The sequence below is a fragment of the Carettochelys insculpta genome, chromosome 2 (genome assembly GCF_033958435.1).
Source record: "Carettochelys insculpta isolate YL-2023 chromosome 2, ASM3395843v1, whole genome shotgun sequence".
Taxonomy (NCBI): Eukaryota; Metazoa; Chordata; order Testudines; family Carettochelyidae; genus Carettochelys; species Carettochelys insculpta.
Window position 1 is genome coordinate 280,055,428 of NC_134138.1, and position 23,374 is coordinate 280,078,801.

At 68.1% G+C, this 23,374-nt stretch overlaps 1 protein-coding gene across 1 annotated transcript in view; it reads left to right on the forward strand.

The window, feature by feature from the left end:
- Positions 1-23,374, forward strand: part of LOC142008354 (SCO-spondin-like) — a 157,040-nt gene that overhangs the window by 72,882 nt on the left and 60,784 nt on the right. The window contains exons 43-55 of the mRNA XM_074985534.1: positions 142-360; positions 929-1,026; positions 8,069-8,210; positions 8,296-8,512; positions 9,797-10,078; positions 10,406-10,575; positions 11,982-12,152; positions 15,908-16,072; positions 16,928-17,107; positions 17,499-17,621; positions 17,869-17,995; positions 19,075-19,200; positions 21,234-21,325. Of these exons, the coding sequence (XP_074841635.1) occupies positions 142-360; positions 929-1,026; positions 8,069-8,210; positions 8,296-8,512; positions 9,797-10,078; positions 10,406-10,575; positions 11,982-12,152; positions 15,908-16,072; positions 16,928-17,107; positions 17,499-17,621; positions 17,869-17,995; positions 19,075-19,200; positions 21,234-21,325 (2,112 nt within the window). The remainder of the gene's footprint in view (positions 1-141; positions 361-928; positions 1,027-8,068; positions 8,211-8,295; positions 8,513-9,796; positions 10,079-10,405; positions 10,576-11,981; positions 12,153-15,907; positions 16,073-16,927; positions 17,108-17,498; positions 17,622-17,868; positions 17,996-19,074; positions 19,201-21,233; positions 21,326-23,374) is intronic.

Here is a 23,374-nt window from a genome sequence, read left to right on the forward strand (position 1 = left end):
TGAGTCCGACCCGCGGGCGGCCCTCTCCTGGCAGGGGCTCCGGGCTGGGCTGCTCTCTGGTGCGCCCCCAGAGCGGGTCCCAGCCCCCCCTCAGCCTGCCCCCCCAGCCGCGCCTCACCTGGCTCTGTCCCCCCTCCCCAGACCGGTGCTACAGCCCCCTGGGCCTGGGCTTCCTGCCAGACAGCTGCTTCACAGCCTCCTCCCAGCAGCCCGAGAACCCGGCCCACGCCGGCCGCCTCAACTACCTGCTGCCGGGCTCGGACCTGCAGGGCTGGGGGCCCCCGGCTGAGGCGTACCCCGAGCTGCTCTCCAAGCCCCCCTACCTGCAGGTGGACCTGCTGCAGGCCCGGAACCTCACGGGTAGGTGCCCGGCCTGGCGCGCTGGTGGGTGAGCACGCTCGGGGCCCTGGCTGTGCCCGGCTTGCACAGGGACCCAGAGCCGCAGGGCAGGGCTGGGGCTGGCGCCCGGCTGCACCCCCCCACCCCGCTGCGCTGGGGGAAACTGAGGCACGCACGCTCTTCATATAAAACGTGCTGGAAAAGGTCCCGCTTGGTCCCGGGGGCTGCACATGGGGGGGTTGCTCTGGGCTGGGGTCACCGGCGTCCCGACCGGGCGGTCATCCTCGGCCCACGGCTGGGGGGCTCCCCGGGCCAGAAGACCGGCCTGCCTGCAGCGGAGGAGCCCAGGGCTGCAGCTCTGGCTCTGGGTCCTGGGCCCAGTCCTTGGAGCCGGTCTCCACATGACCCCAGCGAGCCGGCAGCTGGAGCAGGCGGTGCTGTGCGGCCAGGTGCCAGGCCCTGCCAGGCTGGCATCAGAGTCGGCCCCGCAGCCTGCTGCTGAGGGACTCCGGGTCTCCCCCTCCGTGCCCCGGGGGGGGAGGGCCCCGTGTCCAGCTGGGGCGCTGAGCCAGGCTGTGCTGTCCCCCAGGCGTGGTGCTGCAGGGCGCAGGCTCCTCGGACGCCTACGTCACCAGCTTCCTCCTGCAGTTCAGCATGGATGGGCGGAGGTGGCACGAGTACCGGGAGGTCTCTGGGGACGGCCAGTCGGAGCCCAAGGTACTGCCCGAGCCAGCCCACGCGCTGGCATCCAGGGCCGGGGCTGGCACACACCCACAGGCCCTGCGGCGCCGGCCCCAGGAGGGTCTCTGCAGCGGGTTAGCCCCGGACCCCACCCACCTCCTGGGACGGCAGCTCGGAGTCTGCAGCCCCCGCTTCCCCCGGGAGCCCCCGGCATTGCCCGCGGGGGCCAGCGCCCGGCTCGGGGCTGCGGGGAGGCTGGCCCAGCGGGTCGCCAGGGGGTTGAGACAGACGGTCTGGGGTTAGCACAGACTGGGGCAGGACACAGCAGTGTCCCAGGCCCAGGGGGCTCAAGCAGTGGGTCCCCCCTGCCCCACTGTTCCCGCCCCTGGGCTCCTTCTGGCTCCTCGCTGGCCCCAGGGCCATGGGCAGCTCGGTACCAACTCGCAGGGCCTTGTCTGGGCCCAGGGCCTGCCTGGCGCTCCGGGTTCCTCTGCGAAGAGCACACCCACACACCCACCTGCACACACGCCACACCCCCCACAGACACCCGCACACCGACCCCCACACACACACCCACACCCGCACACACTCCACACACCCCCACACACCCACCCACACACACACACCCACACGCCCACCTGCACACACGCCACACCCCCCACAGACACCCACACACCCACCCACACACACACCCGCACACACTCCACACACCCGCACACCCACACCCGCACACACTCCACACACCCACCCACACCCACCCGCACACACTCCTCACACCCCACGCACACCCACACACCCACACACCTACACCCACCCACCCACAACACACTCATACACCCCCACACCCACCTGCACACACGCCACACCCCCCACAGACACCCGCACACCCACCCACCCCCGCACACACTCCACACACCCGCACACCCACCCACACCCACCCGCACACACTCCACACACCCCACACACCCACACTCGCACACCCACCCACACACCCACCTGCACACACTCCACACCCCCCACAGACACCCGCACACCCACCCACACACACACACACACCTGCACACACTCCACACCCCCACAGACACCCGCACACCCACCCACCCACACACACACACCCGCACACACTCCACACATCCCCACGCACACACTCCACACACCCCCACACACCCGCACACCCACCCACACGCACCCGCACACTCCACACACCCCACACACCCACACTTGCACACCCACCCACACCCACCCGCACACACCCCACGCACACCCACACCTACACCCACCCACCCACAACACACTCATACACCCCCCCCCACACCTGCATACTCCCACACACCCATACACCCCCCACACACAACACACCCACCCACCCACACCCGCACACACCCACACCCACCCACAACACACCTGCATCCCCACACACCCCCACAGCACGCCTGCACACCCATACATCCACCCACACGCACACCCCACACCCATACACCCCCCCACACCTGCACACCCTTACGCACCCATACACCCCCCCCACACACACCCCACACCCAGCCACCCACACACACCCGCACACCCCCACACACCCGCACCCCAACACAACACACACCCACAACACACCTGCAGACCCACACACACCCACACACACCTTCAGACCCATACACACCCATACACCCCCACACAACACCCCCACTCACCCACACACACCGATACACCCCCCCACACCTGCACACCCACATACACCCATACACCCCCCACCCACAACACACCCATACACCCCCACCCATACACCCCCACCCACAACGCACCCATACACCCACCCACCCACACACACACACCCCACACCCATACACACCCCACACCTGCACACAACACACACGCACACCCACACACACCCATACACCCACACACACATCCACACACAACACGCCCGCACACCCATGCACCCACCCACACACGCACCCGCATACCCACACGCACCCATACACACACCGCACACCCACACACACCCATACACCCACAACACACCAGCACAAACCCATACACCCACAACACACCTGCACACACACACACCCCACACCCATACACCCCCCACACCTGCACACAACACTCACACACCCACACACATCCAGACACCCACCCACACATCCACACACAACATGCCCGCACACCCATACACCCGCCCACACACACACACGCTCATGCACCCACCCACACACACCCACACATCCACCCACACACACCCGTATATCCACAACAGACCCCCCCACACGCCCATACACACACCCATACACACCCACACACACCCCCATTCCCACACCCGTACACCCACCCACAACACTCTCACACACACACATATGCCTGCCCACCCATCCAACCCATACACTCTTACATACCCAAACCCCCACAATGTACCCCCCAGCCCCTCACATGCCCCCCAAACACATCCATACACACACCCACCCACATACCCACACCCTCCCCCCCACACAGCCACATACCCACACCCTCCCACAACATACCTGTGATGGGGTTCTGGGGTCCCCAAAGCTCTGCACCCTGTCCGCAGGCAGGAGAGTCTCTTACTCAGCAGGAAAACAGCAGGTTTATTAGCTGACAGGACACAGCATCATACAGAGGAGTCAGTACAGCCGGCAGAGACAGCCAGTTCAATCCATGTTGGGGAGAGGAGGCCCCGAGGGGCCCCCAGAGCTGGGGCCTGGCCCCTCCTTTGTCTCTCTCTCTCTCCCAGCCCAGACTAACTGCTTTCCAACTCCCAGTTCCAATTCAAACCCCTCAGGCTCCACCTTCTCCTTTGTCTGCAGTACAAAGGTGTTACCTGGTTATCAAGGTTACCCTCAGCAGGAGCCCCACACCCTGTGTGAGCCCCACACACACACAGGTATCCCCCACTCCATCACATCTCTCCCCACTTCCAGACCGAACTGAGCGGGGTCACTCAACTGGTGACCTGGGGAAGTTTGGGGCTCTCCCCTTGTGACAGGGCATTGGCTGTACCCTCTGTTCTCCCCTCGATGTGCACCACCTCCACATCATAGTCCTGCTGGGGGAGGCTCCAAGTCAGGAGCTTGGTCTTGGCCCTTTTCATGTGATGCAGCCGGGCAAGTCCCTTTAGTTCCCTTGGGTTGGTTGGTCTCGCTGCTTCGGCCCCGGTCCGTCAGCCACGTTCTCAAGTTGGGCGGGCACAGCCCATACAGATGCTGCAGCACCAACAGATCAAACAGGTCTTTTGTGGTCTGGGTCCTGCCCCATCTGACCACCAATCCATACAGCTGCTCCAGCCAATGTCTGGAATTCAGTTACAGTCCAGTAACGGAAGGTACAAATGCTTCCACCCTTGGCATTTAGCCAGACCACCACAATGGCTGTGTGCCTCAGTTTCCCCTTCCATGCCACACAATAGGTTTGGAATGTTCCTTCTCATGTCAGAGGTTGCAAGACTAGTTACAGGGAACAATGGCGACATTTCAGAGTTACAGACTCCTTCAACATACAATTTATGCTTCTACATTAATGTCATCATGTCACATGGCTCTTTTTCAACATTTAGTGCATGGTACAATTCTACAGCTTTTGGTAGCAGCACCCCTTGGTTACAGCAGTCAGCGTGAGTTACAGAACAAACCCATTGCAACTGTACATTTACGTTGCTCTTTGGTAGACCACAACTTTTGTGTAACCTCCTTGAGAATCTGGTATTTTGGGGATAAATGGCTGAGGCCTTTCTTAGCACCATTAAGTTCTAATCTTCTCCCTTGCCCCCTGGGGTGGAAATTTGATCTCTTTGACTGTGCCCTCCCTTCTAACAAGAGCTGGGCCATTGATGATCTCAGGGAGACGGCCCCCTCCCAGCCAGCCTGGAAATTTGCAAACCAAACTGCTTTTTGAGTGTTGTTTTGTGAGTTCCAGACGCAGAATCCACATGAAGGAATCCCTGTTTATCCCTTACTGGCCCACCAGGCCCAAAGCTCCTTTGTCCTTCCACCTCCAACTACTGCCTCCCCATGGAATCAGAAGTTGAATCCAGTATGAGAATATAAGTGTTTCTAGCATCTGGAGATGGGGAATTGCTGGCCCTCTCCTGCATTCTACAGAGATTGACTGCGCAGCTGTTTTACTTGGTTCTCACAGGGCTGCTCACATTTCCTGATAGTTTTTACTTTACTTGCATTAACTTCCAATTTCTGAGAAACCTTTACCCTGCCTGCTTTGGACCCTTGCAGAGCACAGCCAGTGGTTTCACACTCAGGCAGGTCCTGGCCATCAGGAGCTGAAACAAACTTCTCCCCAGGCAAAGGGCTGCTCTGGCTCTTACAGACATGCACCTTTCCTGTTCACTCTCCTTCACCTCACTCCCATTTTCTGCAGTCCCCACAGACGGGTCAGGAAAAGTTTCAGGGAAATTCTCTTCCTCAAGAGCTCCCCCAAACAATAACTCACCCCTGTCTGCCTCCACGGGGGCACTGCTCCCTTGAGCCACAACCAGCTCCTGGGTTTCACCTACACCCAGGATCACTTCTGGCCCGTTAGGCAGATTCCCACGTAATCCCCCTCCAGGCAGACAGCCAGTACCACCGGACAGAAGGTCAGGATCCCTTTCCTCCCTTCTGCTACCAGCTCCTTTATCTTCATCAGTCAGCGTAACTCCATTGCCCGTCTGTTCTTGTGTCCTGGTAAGAGGATGACTCTGGTAGGACAGAGTCCTCTCACCCCCTCCCAGTAACACCTCAGCATCAGGCAAAGAACAAGTACCAGAATTGTCTGGTCTCTGGGATTCCCTGATGATACTAACTGGATCAGACCGAGTTAAAGCATCATCCCCCCTGAGAGACACAGAGGCAGGCCCACTTCCCATCTGGGCTTCAGCTGCCCTTAGATCCAGCTCTGGGATCTTGGCTCCATCTTGAGCCCCCACAGGCTCAGACAAAGGATTCACTTCCCCAGAAGCAGAAGCACTTTTCTTGCACCAAGGACCAGTGTCCTGAGCAGTGACACCACTGCCCATCCCAGAGCCATTCCCTCTGCTCCAGCCCCCATGGCTGGATTCAGAGTCACACCTGGAATGCTCTTTTCTGGTGGATCCTTCTCCAGCCACCCCAGGCTGGGGAATCTTCCTCAGACAATGGGCTAGTTTCCTCATTGGCACCTTTTCCAAACGCAGGCTCTGCTCTCTCCCCAGGCTGCTGCTGCTGTTCAACACAGACAGACAATGGGAGACACTCTCTCCTTTGTCCCAGCCCCCCGGCTGGTCTCCACACACACACAGAAGGTGGAGCAGCTTCTCTCACAGACAACTTGCCATTCCCAGTGGATCAGCTGCTTTCCTGCACAGACACACAGGCACCTTCCTCGGCCCAGGCCTGGAAAACTCTCCGCAGGTCTGTCTTGGCCACTAGTAGATGATGGGTTGGAATTGCTCCTTCCCTCCTTGAGCTGTGGCAGGCCACTCGGTTCAGAGCTCCAGGCAGTCCAGGGTTCCCTGCCCCGATCCGGGCTCACCTCTGCAGGATTTTCCTTAACCCTCAGCTCTGCCACTGCACATCCACGCTGCCTTGTTCAGCTTCTTTAATCTCGATTTAGTTTCCAGGTGCTGCCACTTCACAGCGGAGTTGCTCAGCGTGGTTGCAGGCTCTCAGGCTGATGCCCTCTGCACCCCACGATTCCTGGAAGAATCCCTTTAGTGTGCCAGGCTCCTTGCGGGTCACAAGCTGCCCAGGGTTAGGCCGTAGGCCCCTCCGCCCTCTGGGACCGACTCCAACAGACTCCCAGCGGAACCCCTTCTTCAGTGTGACACCCGCTCTCAGGGACCATGAGCACCCTGTCTTGGGAAGGACTCATTCAGCGTCAGCCTCCTCAGGGGTCACTTGTTCCTGGGGGTTGGGCTCTCGGCCCCTCCACCTTCTGGGACCGACTCCAACAGACTCCCAGGAGTAACCCCTCCTCGGGTGTGACACCCCCTCTCGAGGACCACGACCGCAGTTGCTTGGGTTCGGCCACAGGCCCCTCCGCCTTGGGGAACTGCACCTCACTGCCCTTCAGCACACCTGGGTCTCGCAGGCCCCAGTTCTTCCGGGGCCCCGGTCACTTACTGCTGGATGCTCCATCCTCGGGGTGCAGAACATCCCACTCCTGACACCAGTGTGATGGGGTTCTGGGGTCCCCAAAGCTCTGCACCCTGTCCGCAGGCAGGAGAGTCTCTTACTCAGCAGGAAAACAGCAGTTTTATTAGCTGACAGGACACAGCATCATACAGAGGAGTCAGTACAGCCGGCAGAGACAGCCAGTTCAATCCATGTTGGGGAGAGGAGGCCCCGAGGGGCCCCCAGAGCTGGGGCCTGGCCCCTCCTTTGTCTCTCTCTCTCTCCCAGCCCAGACTAACTGCTTCCAACTCCCAGTTCCAATTCAAACCCCTCAGGCTCCACCTCCTCCTTTGTCTGCAGTACAAAGGTGTTACCTGGTTATCAAGGTTACTCTCAGCAGGAGCCCCACACCCTGTGTGAGCCCCACACACACACAGGTATCCCCCACTCCATCACAATACCCACACCCCCATAGCCCCTCACACACACGCTCCACAAACACACACCCACAGCCCCTCACACACACCCCGCACCCATACACCCTCCCACACACATACCCACCACCCACCCACACCCCCATGTGCACTCCCCCTGCAAACACAGCTGCACCCCCACACCCGGCCACACCCACCCACCCACAGTCCCTCACACACACACACTCCACACATACACCCACCCACAACCCCGCAGCCCCTCAGCCCCCCCCACACAAACACCCACACCCCAGCAACCTCCTTACTCGTGCAGTGCACGGGAGAAACTGAGGCACGCGCCCTGCATGGGAGATGGGCGGAGCCAAGTCCCCCTTCAGCCCGGGCTCTGCGGGGTGCGCCGGGAGCTGTGGGACTTCGGTGCTGGGGGGCACATGTGTTTGGGGGGGTGGGCAGGGGGCTGGGGGTGCACGTGGGCCCGGGGGGAGCCCACATCCCAGGTGAGCCGGCTGGTCTCTGTCCCCGCAGCTGTTCCTGGGGAACTGGGATGACTCCACGCCGGTGGTGAGGACTTTCCAGCGCATGGTGCAGGCCCGACACGTCCGCATCCTCCCGCGGGACTTCCACCACCGCGTCTTCCTGCGCGCGGAGCTGCTGGGCTGCGAGAGAGGTACCGGGGGCTGCCGCGAGCCGGGGCCCCGGGGCAGGGAGGGCGTCTCCTGGGACTGACCCTGGGCCTTCCCCCCGCCCCGCAGTGCCCCCCGCCCCGCCCGGCAGAACCATGGCCCTGCCGCCCCCCCACGCCTGCCGCCCCGGCCAGTTCCAGTGCCGCAACGGGTGCTGCGTCCCCGCCGGGCCCCACGGCGTCCTGTGCGACCGCGTGGACGACGGCGGAGACGTCTCCGACGAGCTGCGCTGCGCTGAGCCGGGGGGGCTGGGGCTGGGGCTCTTCGGCTTTCCCACGCCACCGTGGTCCGTCTGCCCAGCCCCGCTCCCCCTGGCTCCCCCAGCTCCGCTCTGCTTCCCCTGGGCCCCCCAGCTCCGCTCCGCTCCCCCTGGGACCCCCAGCTCCGCTCTGCTTCCCCTGGGCCCCCCAGCTCCGCTCCGCTCCCCCTGGGCCCCCCAGCTCTGCTCCCCCCAGAACCCCCAGCTCTGCTCCGCTCCCCCTGGGCCCCCCAGCTCTGCTCCCCCTGGAACCTCCTGGCTCCGCTCTGCTCCCCGTGGGCCCCCCAGCTGTGCTCCCCATGGGCCCCCCATCTCTGCTTCTCCTGGAGCCCCCCAGATCTGCTCCCCCCAGAACCCCCAGCTCTGCTCCGCTCCCCCTGGCCCCCCAGCTCTGCTCCCCCGAGAACCCCCAGCTCTGCTCCACTCCCCCTGGGCCCCCCAGCTCTGCTCCCCCCAGAACCCCCAGCTCTGCTCCCCGAGAAGGTGAGGCAGGGCTGGGACAGGGCCACGGGGGCTCCTAGAGCCTGGGGACGGACCGGCCCAACCCGCCCTGCCAGCAGCCCTGTATCCCTCCTGTCACCGATCTCCCACCAGCTATGGCCCCAGCGTCGCAGCAGCCCATGGGAGGGACCCCTTCCTCGTGCCAGACCCCCGGGCTCCTCTCCCCATCCCCACTCCAACCCCACTGCCCCACCCAGCCCCTCTGACCGCTCTGCCAGCCAGGGCCTGGTCTGTGCATGGGGTGCCCGGCAGCACTGCCCCCCCCTCAGCCGGCCCGGGAACAGCCCCGAGTGCTACAGCCCCCCTCAGCCAGCCTGGACCCAGCCCCGGGGGCTACAGCCCCCCTCAGCCAGCCTGGACCCAGCCCCGGGGGCTACAGCCCCCCTCAGCCAGCCTGGACCCAGCCCCAGGGGCTACAGCCCCCCTCAGCCAGCCTGGACCCAGCCCCGGGGCTTACAGCCCCCCTCAGCCAGTCTGGACCCAGCCCCGGGGGATACAGCCCCCCTCAGCAGCCTGGACCCAGCCTCGGGGGATACAGCCCCCCTCAGCAGCCTGGACCCAGCCTCGGGGGATACAGCCCCCCTCAGCAGCCTGGACCCAGCCTCGGGGGATACAGCCCCCCTCAGCAGCCTGGACCCAGCCTCGGGGGATACAGCCCCCCTCAGCCAGCCTGGCCCCAGCCCTGTGGGATAGAGGTGGGGGTTACAGGTGTGGGGCTGGCAGGTGGGGCTGGGGGGACAGAGTGGGGCTGGGAAATACGGCGCCTGGCCTGGCCCATCACTGAGGCATGTTCTCTCTCTGGTTCGCCAGGGAAGGAGCCGGGGGCCCAGCCAACGCTGGGGACGACCCGGCCCGCTGGGGGCACAGGCAGCCCCAGAGAGGCTGGCACCGCCGTGCCCCTCCCCACCACAGCTCAGCCCCAGTGGGGCACGGGGACGCCCGGCCTGCGCGAGGAGCCCGCCACCGGCTCCCCTGGGACTCCCAGGCTCCTGCCGGGCATGGCGGCTGTGACGGTGTCGGCAGCAGGACCCCGGCCTGGCCCCACGGGGCTGCCCGGGCTGCACACCGGTCCGTTCACACCCACTCCGGCAGGTAAGTGCCAGGCGGGGGGCAGGGCCTGGCCGGGAGCTGGCTGGTGCTTGCCGGATGAGCAGGTGGCAGCTGCAAGGAGCCCCTCTGGGGCAGACCCCAGGGAGGAGCCGCCCTCTGAGCCAGTGACCACCCGGTGCCCAACGTCATTACCGCTCCTGGGCTCGGCGAGGCAGGGCACTGCCCCGGCCCCTGCCTGGGCCCCGCGGGGAGCAGCCCAGGATTCCCCAGGGCTGGGATCCAGCCCCACAGGGGGGCGCTCTGGGGCTGTGCCCCCAGGTTGCGGTGGGGGGCTATGGGGGGCAGGGAAGCCCTGGCTGGGCTCTCCAGGGCCTCGTGCCAGCACCCCAGCCCGTGCGCCCTTCCGCCAGGGTCACCCTTTCCCCGGCTGCTCTGCCCCCCGGGCCAGTTTGCCTGCGAGCTGCTGGGGTGCGTGGAGCCTGCTGTGGTGTGCGACGGGTGGGAGGACTGCCTGGACGGCTCGGACGAGTGGCACTGCGGTGAGTGGGGATCTCGTCGGGGGGACTGCACCCTGGGGCCCCCCACTGCCCCCTGCAGCCCTGCCTGGGCCTGGGGCTCGCCTGGCATCAGCCCCCCATGCACCCACTGGAGCAGTGCCAGGGTCCCAGCTTCTGAGCTGGCCCCGGGGCCCTCAGCGAGCGGGACCCTGGGCCTCTGCCGACAGCCTCCCGCCCGTCCCTTCGCCCAGCCTCCCCGGGCCTCTGCCGACAGCCTCCCGCCCGTCCCTTCTCCCGGCCTCCCCGGGCCTCTGCCGACAGCCTCCCGCCCGTCCCTTCGCCCAGCCTCCCCGGGCCTCTGCCGACAGCCTCCCGCCCGTCCCTTCGCCCAGCCTCCCCGGGCCTCTGCCGACAGCCTCCCGCCCGTCCCTTCTCCCGGCCTCCCCGGGCCTCTGCCGACAGCCTCCCGCCCGTCCCTCCTCCCAGCTCCCCGGGCCTCTGCCGACAGCCTCCCGCCCGTCCCTCCTCCCGGCCTCCCCGGGCCTCTGCCGACAGCCTCCCGCCCGTCCCTTCGCCCAGCCTCCCCGGGCCTCTGCCGACAGCCTCCCGCCCATCCCTCCTCCCGGCCTCCCTGGGCCTCTGCCGACAGCCTCCCGCCCGTCCCTTCTCCCGGCCTCCCCGGGCCTCTGCCGACAGCCTCCCGCCCGTCCCTTCGCCCAGCCTCCCCGGGCCTCTGCCGACAGCCTCCCGCCCGTCCCTTCTCCCAGCTCCCCGGGCCTCTGCCGACAGCCTCCCGCCCGTCCCTTCGCCCAGCCTCCCTGGGCCTCTGCCGACAGCCTCCCGCCCGTCCCTCCTCCCAGCTCCCTGGGCCTCTGCCAACAGCCTCACACCCGTCCCTCCTCCCGGCCTCCCTGGGCCTCTGCCGACAGCCTCACGCCCGTCCCTTCCCACCGCCTCCCCGGGCCTCTGCCGACAGCCTCCCGCCCGTCCCTTCTCCTGTCCTCCCCGGGCCTCTGCCGACAGCCTCACACCCGTCCCTTCCCACCGCCTCCCCGGGCCTCTGCCGACAGCCTCCCGCCTGTCCCTTCTCCTGTCCTCCCCGGGCCTCTGCCGACAGCCTCCCGCCCGTCCCTTCCCACCGCCTCCCCGGGCCTCTGCCGGGCCCCATGGGGACAGGGGGGTGTGAGCCATGTCCCTGCGGCCATGGGCTCCAGCCCTCACCTCCCCTTGTCCAGCCAGCCTGGGGGCAGGGACTGGGGCAGGCCATGTGCAGGCGAGGCCGGCCCGGGCTAGAGGTGGGGGCTCCATGCTGAGTGGTCGGGGCACAGGCCTGGTGGCTGGGGGGTCTGGGACAGGCCTGTGGGTCATGGTCATCCCCAAGGGGCATCAGCGGCAGTCCTGGGCCAGACGCTCCCCTCACTTGTCTCCTGCCCCCCTCGTCTCTGCAGGTGGCCCCACGGCCTCGCCCATGGCCCCCACAGCTGCGTCGTCCCCCACCTGGCGGCCGGGCGCCTGCTCTGCCAAGCAGTTCTCCTGTGGCAGTGGGGAGTGCCTGGCCCTGGCCAAGCGCTGCGACCTGCGCCCCGACTGCCAGGACGGCTCTGACGAGAGCGACTGTGGTACGTGCCGGGTGCTTCCTTGTGGGGCTGGGCCAGCAGCTCCCGGGGAGCTGCCTGAACCCCCGAGCAGGGCTCCCGGCCTGTCTGGCACTGGCAGCCCGTCCTGCCCCACCCTCACGTGGCTGGACTTTATCCCGGGCCTGCATGCCCAGTGCCTCGTGGCCCCAGAGCCGTATGGGGTGTCCCAGGAAAGAGGAGGTGCCCTGACTCTGTGCGTGCTGCTCACGTCTGCCATGTGCAGGTAAAGTCCCAGATTTTAGCCAGGCGGCTGCCTTGGAAAATGTTCCAGCACTGGGCTCACAATAGGGCATCTGACCTCAGCCCCCGCCCAGGCACTGGGCTGAGCGATGGGCTGGAAAGCAGGTGTCCAGACCTCGAATCCACAGCCCAAGGGTCAAGTGACCTGGGTTGAAACAAAAGAGCAGGTCTGGGGGTTCGGCCAAGGGCGGTTTGCTCAACAGCCCCTGAGCCAGCTGGGGACCGACCCACAGGGGACTGTGGGAAAAAGAAGGGGCTTGGTCCTGGACAGAAGAGACGACAACAGGAGAGAGCCAGGCTGTGGTCTTAGCAGGGTCCTGCTTAGATCCTTCGTCTTGTGGTCTCCAAGGGCCCATGTCCATGTGGACCCCAGCGGGCCGGATCTCCAGCGCTCCAAGGACTGAATTGGTGTAACCTGTCAGAACGAACCAGCAGCCCAGCAGCACTTCAAAGACCGACAAAATAATCCCTTCGGTGGTGACCTTTGGTGGGACCGACCCACCTCTCCCGGCCAGGCATCTTAAATCCAGTTGGTCGGGAGAGGTGGGTCGGTCCCACCAAAGCTCACCACCGAAGGGATTATTTTGTCGGTCTGCAAAGTGCTGCTGGGCTGCTGGTTCGTTCTGACGGGTGCAGACGAACACGGCTCCCTCTGTCACTGGGTGACCTGAAATGAACTTTCAGAGACTCTCAAGAAACCAGCAAATGGCGCCGCGGGCTGCAGGCCTAGTTATGGCTGATGGGTGTAAAGCATCTCTGTGCCCATTCTCTCTAACCCTGGTCTTCCTTTTGTACTCACAAACCTTTAGAGATCACATCTACATTATTGGCCAGTGTGTTGTTTGGGTGAGATCTGAGTACGTGTTGACCAGGGGCTGGGGCTGGGGCTGGGCCCTTTGGGGTCTGGAACAATCTGTGGGGTGTTTGGTGACCCAGGTTTAATAAGCTCTCCCCTGATTTGGGGGTGCTGGTCTGGGCTGGCAGAGCGGCTGGGCAGGCTGTGGGTTTGCTCGTGTGGCTCTGGCCAGTGGGGCTGGCAGAGGTGCTGTGGGGGCTGGTTGGATTTGACTTAGCGAGAAGAAAATCCCAGCCGGGGCTGTGAGTGGCCCGGACTTGAAGCAAAGTCACCCTGGATGGGTTTCTCTGCTGTGCCTGGAAACTCCATCCTATTGCAGCCCCCACCTTGTAATGCAGGCGGCTTCTCCGGGCACAGCTGGGTGGGCTGAAGCAGGGCAAATGGCTTACAGACAGGGCTAATTGCATCCTGAGACCAGGGGCTCTCCAGTGCAAGGCACCAAACCAGACACACACAGCACGGCCGTGCCAGGCCCACCGGCCAGAAACCACCCAGCAACCCCCTCCCACGCTCCAGCTCCCCTGGGGCCACAGCCCGGCCCCTCCTCACACCACCCAGCAACCCCCTCCCACGCTCCAGCTCCCCTGGGCCACAGCCCGGCCCCTCCTCACACCACCCAGAAACCCCCCCACTCCAGCTCCCCTGGGGCCACAGCCCGGCCCCTCCTCACACCACCCAGCAGCCCCCCCACTCCAGCTCCCCTGGGGCCCAGCCCGGCCCCTCCTCACACCACCCAGCAACCCCCCCACTCCAGCTCCCCTGGGGCCACAGCCCGGCCCCTCCTCACACCACCCAGCAGCCCCCCCACTCCAGCTCCCCTGGGGCCCAGCCCGGCCCCTCCTCACACCACCCAGCAACCCCCTCCCACGCTCCAGCTCCCCTGGGCCACAGCCCGGCCCCTCCTCACACCACCCAGCAACCCCCCCACTCCAGCTCCCCTGGGGCCCAGCCCGGCCCCTCCTCACACCACCCAGCAACCCCCCTACTCCAGCTCCCCTGGGCCACAGCCCGGCCCCTCCTCACACCACCCAGCAACCCCCCCACTCCAGCTCCCCTGGGGCCCAGCCCGGCCCCTCCTCACACCACCCAGCAGCCCCCCCACTCCAGCTCCCCTGGGGCCCAGCCCGGCCCCTCCTCACACCACCCAGCAACCCCCTCCCACGCTCCAGCTCCCCTGGGCCACAGCCCGGCCCCTCCTCACACCACCCAGCAACCCCCCCACTCCAGCTCCCCTGGGGCCCAGCCCGGCCCCTCCTCACACCACCCAGCAACCCCCCTACTCCAGCTCCCCTGGGCCACAGCCCAGCCCCTCCTCACACCACCCAGCAACGCCCCCACTCCAGCTCCCCTGGGGCCCAGCCCGGCCCCTCCTCACACCACCCAGCAACCCCCCCACTCCAGCTCCCCTGGGCCACAGCCCGGCCCCCGCCCCACCCGGGAGAGGTGCTGAGAACCAATCGCCCCCCATCCACACAGGCTCTTCCTGCCCCAGGGGCCCGGCCCCAGCCCCGCTCGGTGCATGGCTCAGACCTGGCCCCCCCGGGCGCGCTGGGCCGGTCCTTCCGCACCTCTCCGCTAACAGGGTCCGTTTGTTAACGCGCTCGACTTCGGTGCAGCAGTCGCACAGGCTGTGGTGCCGGCTGCGGCGGGGGTGGAATTGCTGATATGTTGTAAGTCTCTGGAGTGCATCGTGCAATCACTGAGCACTAGACCTGGACGGGACCTGGAGAGTCATTGAGCCCAGTCCCTGCCCTCACAGCAGGACCCAGCACCATCCAGCCCATCCCTGCTCGGTGTCTGTCTCACCTGCCCTTACAGACCTCCAGGGAGGGAGCGTCCACAACCTCCCGGGCGCTTTAGTCCAGTGTTTGACCACCCTGACAGTCAGGAACTTCTTCCTAATGTCCACCCTTCGCTGGCCGGGTCAGCCCCCCTTCCGGCGCCCTTCCCAGCAGGGTGCTCCTGCCGCCCCAGCCGGAGGGGAGCTCCCAGGCCCCCGGCCCGTGCGGGGGGAATCCCGCGGCTGCCCTGGGTGGCAGCAGGGCGGAGGAGGAGCCCGGCCCACGAGCAGGTCGCCTGTCCAAGGCCGTGTTTGCTCTGTCGGCCGCAGAGCGGCTCCTGGGCTCCGCGCCCACCGCCAGAGCCCTGCGGCGCGGGTGGGATCTGTGCGGGCTCCGGAGCCCTTCCCAGCGAGGCGCAGCCCCTCCTGTGTGCGGCCCCCAGAGACGCAGGATTTCAGCTGCCGCCGCGTGTCACACAGACAGGCTCAGCCCCTCGCCAGCTTCCCGCGGAGCCTCGCTGGGCCGGGAGCCGGTGCGGGCCTGGGCCCGGGCTTGCAACGGCGCTTTGCGTCTTCGCCTGCAATCCTGCAGCCTCACGGCCCTCCGGTCCCAGCCCGAGCCACCCGCACGCCCGCTGGCGGGAACCCGGCAGGCGCCGGCCAGGGCCAGGCGCGGGAGGTGTGCGGTTCCCTGTGTCCTGGGCTGATCCCACTGGGGCTGGTGCTGGGAGCGCCCAGCGGCCCCTGTGGTCCTGGCGAGCCATGGCAGGCTGGAACCCAGGGCGCTGGCGCCGGCTGGGGACTGAGGCTGGGCCACCCAGCACCCTGGGGTGCCGCTGAGGCCTGTGCCTGCCCCACCAGTGGACTGCGTCCTGGCCGGCTGGAGCAGCTGGAGTGAGTGCAGCCGGTCGTGCGGGCTGGGCGTGACCTTCCGCCAGCGGGACCTGCTCCGGAGCGCCCTGCCCGGGGGCCAGTGTGAGCGCCTGCAGTTCGACAGCCGCTCCTGCTTCCTCCGGGCCTGCCCAGGTGAGCCCCCCCTTCCCCGGGGAGCAGGGCTCCCCCAGACCCCACTGCACCCCCGGGGAGCACAGCTCCCCCAGACCCCACTGCACCCCCGGGGAGCAGGGCTCCCCCAGACCCCACTGCACCCCCAGGGAGCACGGCTCCCCCAGACCCCCACTGAAACCCCGGGGAGCAGGGCTCCCCCAGACCCCACTGCACCCCCAGGGAGCAGAGCTCCCCCAGACCCCCACTGAAACCCCGGGGAGCAGGGCTCCCCCAGACCCCACTGCACCCCCAGGGAGCAGGGCTCCCCCAGACCCCCACTGAAACCCTGGGGAGCACGGCTCCCCCAGACCCCCACTGAAACCCCGGGGAGCAGGGCTCCCCCAGACCCCACTGCACCCCCGGGGAGCAGGGCTCCCCCAGACCCCACTGCAACCCTGGGAAGCAGGGCCCCCCATCCTGGCCACCTGCTGCCCCCATGCACTGCCCCTCGCAGGTGGGGGTAGAGGCTCAGCCCCCTCTTCGACACACAGCCGCTGCCTGCTGAGCCCCACGGGGCCAGGGGCTGGGCCCACTCCTGCCCACTGCATCCAGCCAGCCGCTCTTTAGTTGCTGCTGGTGCACTGGGGAAGGTGGGAACCCCCCAGGCACCTCAATGGACGGGCCTGTTCCTCGGGGCTGCCCCCCGCCCCCCGTGCTTACCCTCGGCAAGCCTGCAGCAAGGCTGGTCGCAGAGCCGGGGGGAAAGGGGCTCGGCGTGGGGCTCGGGGAAGGGGGTTGGCGTGGGGTCGGCCAGCGGTGGAGAGCTGGCGGGTAGGGCTCGGCGTGGCACCCGGGGAAGGGGAGCTCACCTGGCCCTGCCTTTCTCGGTGCCAGTGGCCGGGGCGTGGGCCGCCTGGGGCGCGTGGTCGGACTGCGACGCCGAGTGCCGGGGCGGGGTGCGGAGCCGCACACGGAGCTGCGCTGACCCCCCGCCCAAGAACGGGGGCCGGCCCTGCCCCGGTGACGCCGTGCAGACGGAGGCCTGCAACCTGCAGCCCTGCGGGGACACCCGGGGTGAGCCGGGGCCGGGGCCGGGGCCGGGGCCGGGGCAGGGCGTGGGGCAGGGAGAGCTGGGGGCGGCCAGCGGGTGTCGCTGAAATGCTGGGAGAGCAGGAGTGGGAGAAGGGCAGGTTGTGAGTGTGGGGTGTTGGGGGCAGGGCCAGGCGGGTGCTGGAGGCACTGGGAAGCCCCGGGCGGGCGCCGGGGGCCCTGGGAGGGGCTGGGCGGGTGCTGGAGGCACTGGGAAGCCCCAGGCGGGCGCTGGGGTACTGGGAGGGGCCGGGCGGTGGCCGCCGAGGGCACTGGGAGGGGCCGGGTGGCTGGGCGCCGGGGGCATGGGGCAGCGGGTCCCACAGCAGGCGCCGGCAGGGCTGGCTGCAGGCTGAGTGCACCATGCGCCCCGCAGACTGTGGCCCCGAGATGGTGCTCGTGCAGGCCGAGGACTGCGAGAGGGGTCTGGTGGCACCGTGCCCGGCGTCGTGCCAGGAGCTGAGCTCCCAGAGCCGCTGCCAGAGCCGCTGCATGGAGGGTGAGCGGTGCGGGGGGGCTCCGAGGGGCCGACGGCTCCTGCCCGCGGCAAAGGAGGGGCCGGGCAGGCGCCGGGGGCACTGGGAGGGGCCGGCGTGTCCTTGGCCCCCTGGGCACTGTGCTGCCCCAGCGCCGCCAGCGGGAGGGGCGAGGCTGCGCAAGCCCGTGGCCCATGCGGGCTCCCCGGGTCCCTGCTGGGGACCCAGCCCAGGTGCCGCACTGGGCTCACTGTGCGGCTGGCATTGCAGGCTGCCGGTGCCCGCCGGGGCTCTACCTGCAGGAGGGCGGCTGCGTGAACGCCAGCCAGTGCCAATGCCACTTCCACCGGCAGCAGCGCCAGCCTGCGGAGAGGTTCCTGCACCGCTGCAGCCAGTGGTGAGTGTGCGGCCTGGGCTCTGCCGCACCCCCCACGGCCCCCCAGAGCCTTGCAACAACCCCCACGGCCCCCCCAGCCCCCTGCACCCCCCACGGCCCCCCACGGCCCCCCCCCAGCCCCCCAGCCCCCCCATGGCCCCCCAGAGCCTCACAGCACCCCCACGGTCCCCCACGGCCCCCCAGCCCCCTGCACCCCCCACAGTCTCCTCAGAGCCTCGCAGCACCCCCACGGCCCCCCACGGCCCCCCAGCCCCCTGCACCCCCACAGTCCCCCCAGAGCCTCGCAGCACCCCCATGGCCCCCCACGGCCCCCTAGCCCCCTGTGCACCCCCCACGGCCCCCCAGAGCCTCGCAGCACCCCGCCTGCCCCCCACGGTCCCCCAGCCCCCTGCACCTCCCACAGCCCCCCAGAGCCTCACAGCACCCCGCTTGCCCCCCATGGCCCCCCAGAGCCTCGCAGCACCCTGCCTGCCCCCCACACCCCCACAGCCCCCGTCTGCCGCCCAGAGACCCACAGTGCCCTGCCTACCCCCACCAACAGCCCCACAGCCACAGCCCCCCAAAGCCCCGCAGCCCCCCGCCTGACCCCACAGCCCCCTGCCCGCCCCCATCTACGCCCTCCCACGGCCACACAGCCCCCTGCCTGCCCCCCATGGCGCCGCAGCCCCCAGTCTGGTCCCCATGGCCCTGCAGCCCCCTGCCCACCCCTCACGGCCATGCCACCTGCCTGCTCCCCACAGCTCCGCAGCCCCTGCCCACCCCCCACAGCTGCGCATTCCTCTGTCTGTCCCCCCAGACCCATGCAGGCTCTGCTTGTCCCCCCACCCTCTCCAGCCATGCAGCCTCCCCATGCCCCACGGCAGCCCACCAACACCTGCTGTGCCCCCTCCCGCCTGCCCGCCCGTCCGCACTCCTGTGCCCCCGCCTGCTGCGTCTCCCCGCCGTGCCCCTGCCTGCCTCTGTGCCCAGCGGCTGGGGTGCAGCTCGGGGCTGGGCCCCTTGCCCCAAACGAGCGAGAGCAGCGGCCCCCCGGCCGGCTCGGCACTGGCAGCCCCTGAGCCCGCGTCTCCCCTCCGCAGCGTGTGCCTGGACGGGGTGGTGACCTGCGACGACCTGGCCTGCCCGGTGACCTGCAGCTGGTCGGCCTGGTCCCCATGGGCACCCTGCGACCGCAGCTGCGGCGTCGGCATGCAGCAGAGATTCAGGTGCCGGTGCTGGGGGGGGCAGCGGGCGGGGGTCTCCTGCCACTGGGCTGAGACCTCGCCGGGTCCCTCAAGCTAGGCAGGGTCAGCGGCAGCAGGACCCATGCTGGGGGGCTGGCGGGAGGGCTGGCCCAGAGTGCGGGGGTCCCCAGGCCCTGCCCCACCCGCAGGCGGAGGTGACTCTCACTCGGCAGGGAACAGACGGGTTCTGGGGTGTGATGGGGGGGGTCCCCAGGCCCTGCCCCACCCGCAGGCGGAGGTGACTCTCACTCGGCAGGGAACAGACGGGTTCTGGGGTGTGATGGGGGGGGTCCCCAGGCCCTGCCCCACCCGCAGGCGGAGGTGACTCTCACGTGGCAGGGAACAGACGGGTTCTGGCGTGTGATGGGGGGGGTCCCCAGGCCCTGCCCCACCCGCAGGCGGAGGTGACTCTCACACGGCAGGGGACAGACGGGTTCTGGGGTGTGATGGGGGGGGGCCCCAGGACCTGCCCCACCTGCAGGTGGAGGTGACTCTCACTCGGCAGGGGACAGATGGGTTCTGGTGTGTGATGGGGGGGTCCCCAGGCCCTGCCCCACCCGCAGGCGGAGGTGACTCTCACTCGGCAGGGAACAGACGGGTTCTGGGGTGTGATGGGGGGGGTCCCCAGGCCCTGCCCCACCCGCAGGCGGAGGTGACTCTCATTCGGCAGGGAACAGACGGGTTCTGGGGGCACAGGGACCCAGCACAGCACAGACTGGTCAGCACAGGGCCCAGCCGTCAGCACCATCCATCCTGGGGAGCGGGGCCCAGGGGGGTCCCTCAGCCGGGCCCTGGCCCCCTTCCTCCCTCTCCATCCAGAGACACTGCCCCACCCCACAGCCCAGCTCCAGGTCAGCCCAGCCGGGCCCCCCGGCCGGTGTCCTGTCCCTGGGAGAAAGGGGTCCCCTGGTGGCATAGGGCAGGTGGTCCATTGGCCGCCTGTCAGAGAGGAGCCGTGTTCGTCTGTACCTTCGAGACCAGGAAGCAGCCCTGGGGCACCTCACAGACTAGCCGATACTTTGGAGCAGAAGCTTCTGTGGGCAAAGACCCGCTTGGTCCGCCTGGGAGAAGCCCTCACAGGGCAACTCCCCCCACCGCTGTGCACTGATGCTGGGCCTGGGGAACCTGAGGCCCCCGGCGGGGTTACCGCAGGGCAGGAGGAAGCACATGCAGCCTAACCGGGGGATAAGCCCCTCACGCTCACTTCATCCCAGGGGCTCAGCAGAGCTCCCCATGGGGCGAGGCGGCCGCACCGCCTGCTGGGGGCTGTAGTGCAGGGGGCTGGGCTCTGGGCTGTGCCCAGTGGGGGGGATTTGCAAACCAGCTGTGGCCCCTGGGTCCCCTCTGTCGGAGTCTCTCAGCTGTGGCCCCTGGGTCCCCTCTGTTGGAGTCTCTCTGTGATGGGGTTCAGGGGTCCCCAGGCTCTGCCCCCGTCGCAGGCAGGAGTGACTCTCACCCAGCAGGTAGATCAGGAGGTTTATGAGGCGACAGAGCCCAGCTCAGCACAGAGGTGTCAGTGCAGCCGGCAGAGACAGTCCTTCCAACCCGTCCTGGGGAGAGGAGCCCGAGGGGGGCCCCTCTGGGGTGCAGCTTCCCCCTTCCCCAGGCTGGCTCCTTCCAGCTCCCTCTCCCCCAGCCTCTAACTGCCGCCTCCGATTCCAACCCAGCTCGGCTCCTCCCTGCTCTGTGCTCAGGGCTGAGGTGTTACCTGCCAGCCTAGGGTACAGCCCAGGGGTCATCCTTAGCCCTGGGAGCTGCTCTGCCTGTCACACACACATCCAGCCTGAGTCTCACACGTGCCCCATTAGGCTCCCGTGGCCGGTGCCCTGCCCGCCGGCCCGGCCTGTGCTCCCCTCCCTGGCACAGGGGCAGGGATGCGGGTGCAGCCGAGGCTCCCCAGGAGCAGCGTGCAGGACCCCACCTGCGGCATGGCCGGGGGCCGTGGTCTGTGGCGGCGCCGTGGAGCTCTGGCTGTGCCGCCCCGGCTGCCTCACGCCTCCCCAATGCCTCCCCAGATCCCCCACCAACCCGGCAGCTGCCAACGGCGGAGCCCCCTGCCAAGGGGACGCGCAGGAGGTGCGCGAGTGCCACACAGCCTGTGTCCCCGGTACGTACAACACGCCCAGCCGGGGCCGTCCGCGGGGAGGGGCCTGCCTGCCACGTCTGGCGCATATCCCCCGGGGCGTGGGGCAGCCCCCTCACACACACTGCCCTGGGGCGTGGGGCAGCCCCCCCTCACACACACTGCCCTGGGGCGTGGGGCAGCCCCCTCACACACACTGCCCTGGGGCGTGGGGCAGCCCCCCTCACACACACTGCCCTGGGGCGTGGGGCAGCCCCCCCTCACACACACTGCCCTGGGGCGTGGGGCAGCCCCCTCACACACACTGCCCTGGGGCGTGGGGCAGCCCCCCCTCACACACACTGCCCTGGGGCGTGGGGCAGCCCCCTCACACACACTGCCCTGGGGCGTGGGGCAGCCCCCCCTCACACACACTGCCCTGGGGCGTGGGGCAGCCCCCCCTCACACACACTGCCCTGGGGCGTGGGGCAGCCCCCTCACACACACTGCCCTGGGGCGTGGGGCAGCCCCCCCTCACACACACTGCCCTGGGGCGTGGGGCAGCCCCCCCTCACATACACTGCCCTGGGGCGTGGGGCAGCCCCCATCTCTTCTGGACAGGGGAACCCAGGCGTCCTGCCAGCATTGCCAGTTGACGTTGGAGATAAGAACCAACCTAAGTGCCCCTCCCTGGGCAGCCGAGTCCCCAGCCCGGCCCTGCCCCAGAGACACCGCTGCTGGGACCCATCCCCTGCCCCAGGGACACCACTGCTGGGACCCATCCCTCAGCCCAGCCCTGCCCCAGAGACACCGCTGCTGGGACCCATCCCCTGCCCCAGGGACACCACTGCTGGGACCCATCCCCTGCCCCAGAGACACCACTGCTGGGACCCATCCCTCAGCCCAGCCCTGCCCCAGAGCCACCGCTGCTGGGACCCATCCCCTGCCCCAGGGACACCACTGCTGGGACCCATCCCTCCGCCCGGCCCTGCCCCAGAGACACCGCTGCTGGGACCCATCCCTCCGCCCGGCCCTGCCCCAGGGATACCGCTGCTGGGACCCATCCCCTGCCCCAGGGATACCGCTGCTGGGACCCATCCCTCCGCCTGGCCCTGCCCCAGGGATACCGCTGCTGGGACCCATCCCTCCGCCTGGCCCTGCCCCAGGGACACCGCTGCTGGGACCCATCCCTCCGCCCGGCCCTGCCCCAGGGATACCGCTGCTGGGACCCATCCCCTGCCCCAGGGATACCGCTGCTGGGACCCATCCCTCCGCCTGGCCCTGCCCCAGGGATACCGCTGCTGGGACCCATCCCTCCGCCCGGCCCTGCCCCAGGGATACCGCTGCTGGGACCCATCCCCTGCCCCAGGGACACCGCTGCTGGGACCCATCCTTCTGCCCGGCCCTGCCCCAGGGATACCGCTGCTGGGACCCATCCCTCCGCCCAGCCCTGCCCCAGGGACACCGCTGCTGGGACCCATCCCTCCGCCCGGCCCTGCCCCAGGGATACCACTGCTGGGACCCATCCCTCAGCCCAGCCCTGCCCCAGGGACACCACTGCTGGGACCCATCCCTCAGCCCAGCCCTGCCCCAGAGACACCACTGCTGGGACCCATCCTTCTGCCCGGCCCTGCCCCAGGGACACCGCTGCTGGGACCCATCCTTCTGCCCAGCCCTGCCCCAGAGACACCACTGCTGGGACCCATCCCTCAGCCCAGCCCTGCCCCAGGGACACCGCTGCTGGGACCCATCCTTCTGCCCGGCCCTGCCCCAGGGATACCGCTGCTGGGACCCATCCCTCCGCCCGGCCCTGCCCCAGGGATACCACTGCTGGGACCCATCCCTCAGCCCAGCCCTGCCCCAGGGACACCACTGCTGGGACCCATCCCTCAGCCCAGCCCTGCCCCAGAGACACCACTGCTGGGACCCATCCTTCTGCCCGGCCCTGCCCCAGGGACACCGCTGCTGGGACCCATCCTTCTGCCCAGCCCTGCCCCAGAGACACCACTGCTGGGACCCATCCCTCAGCCCAGCCCTGCCCCAGGGACACCGCTGCTGGGACCCATCCCTCAGCCCAGCCCTGCCCCAGGGACA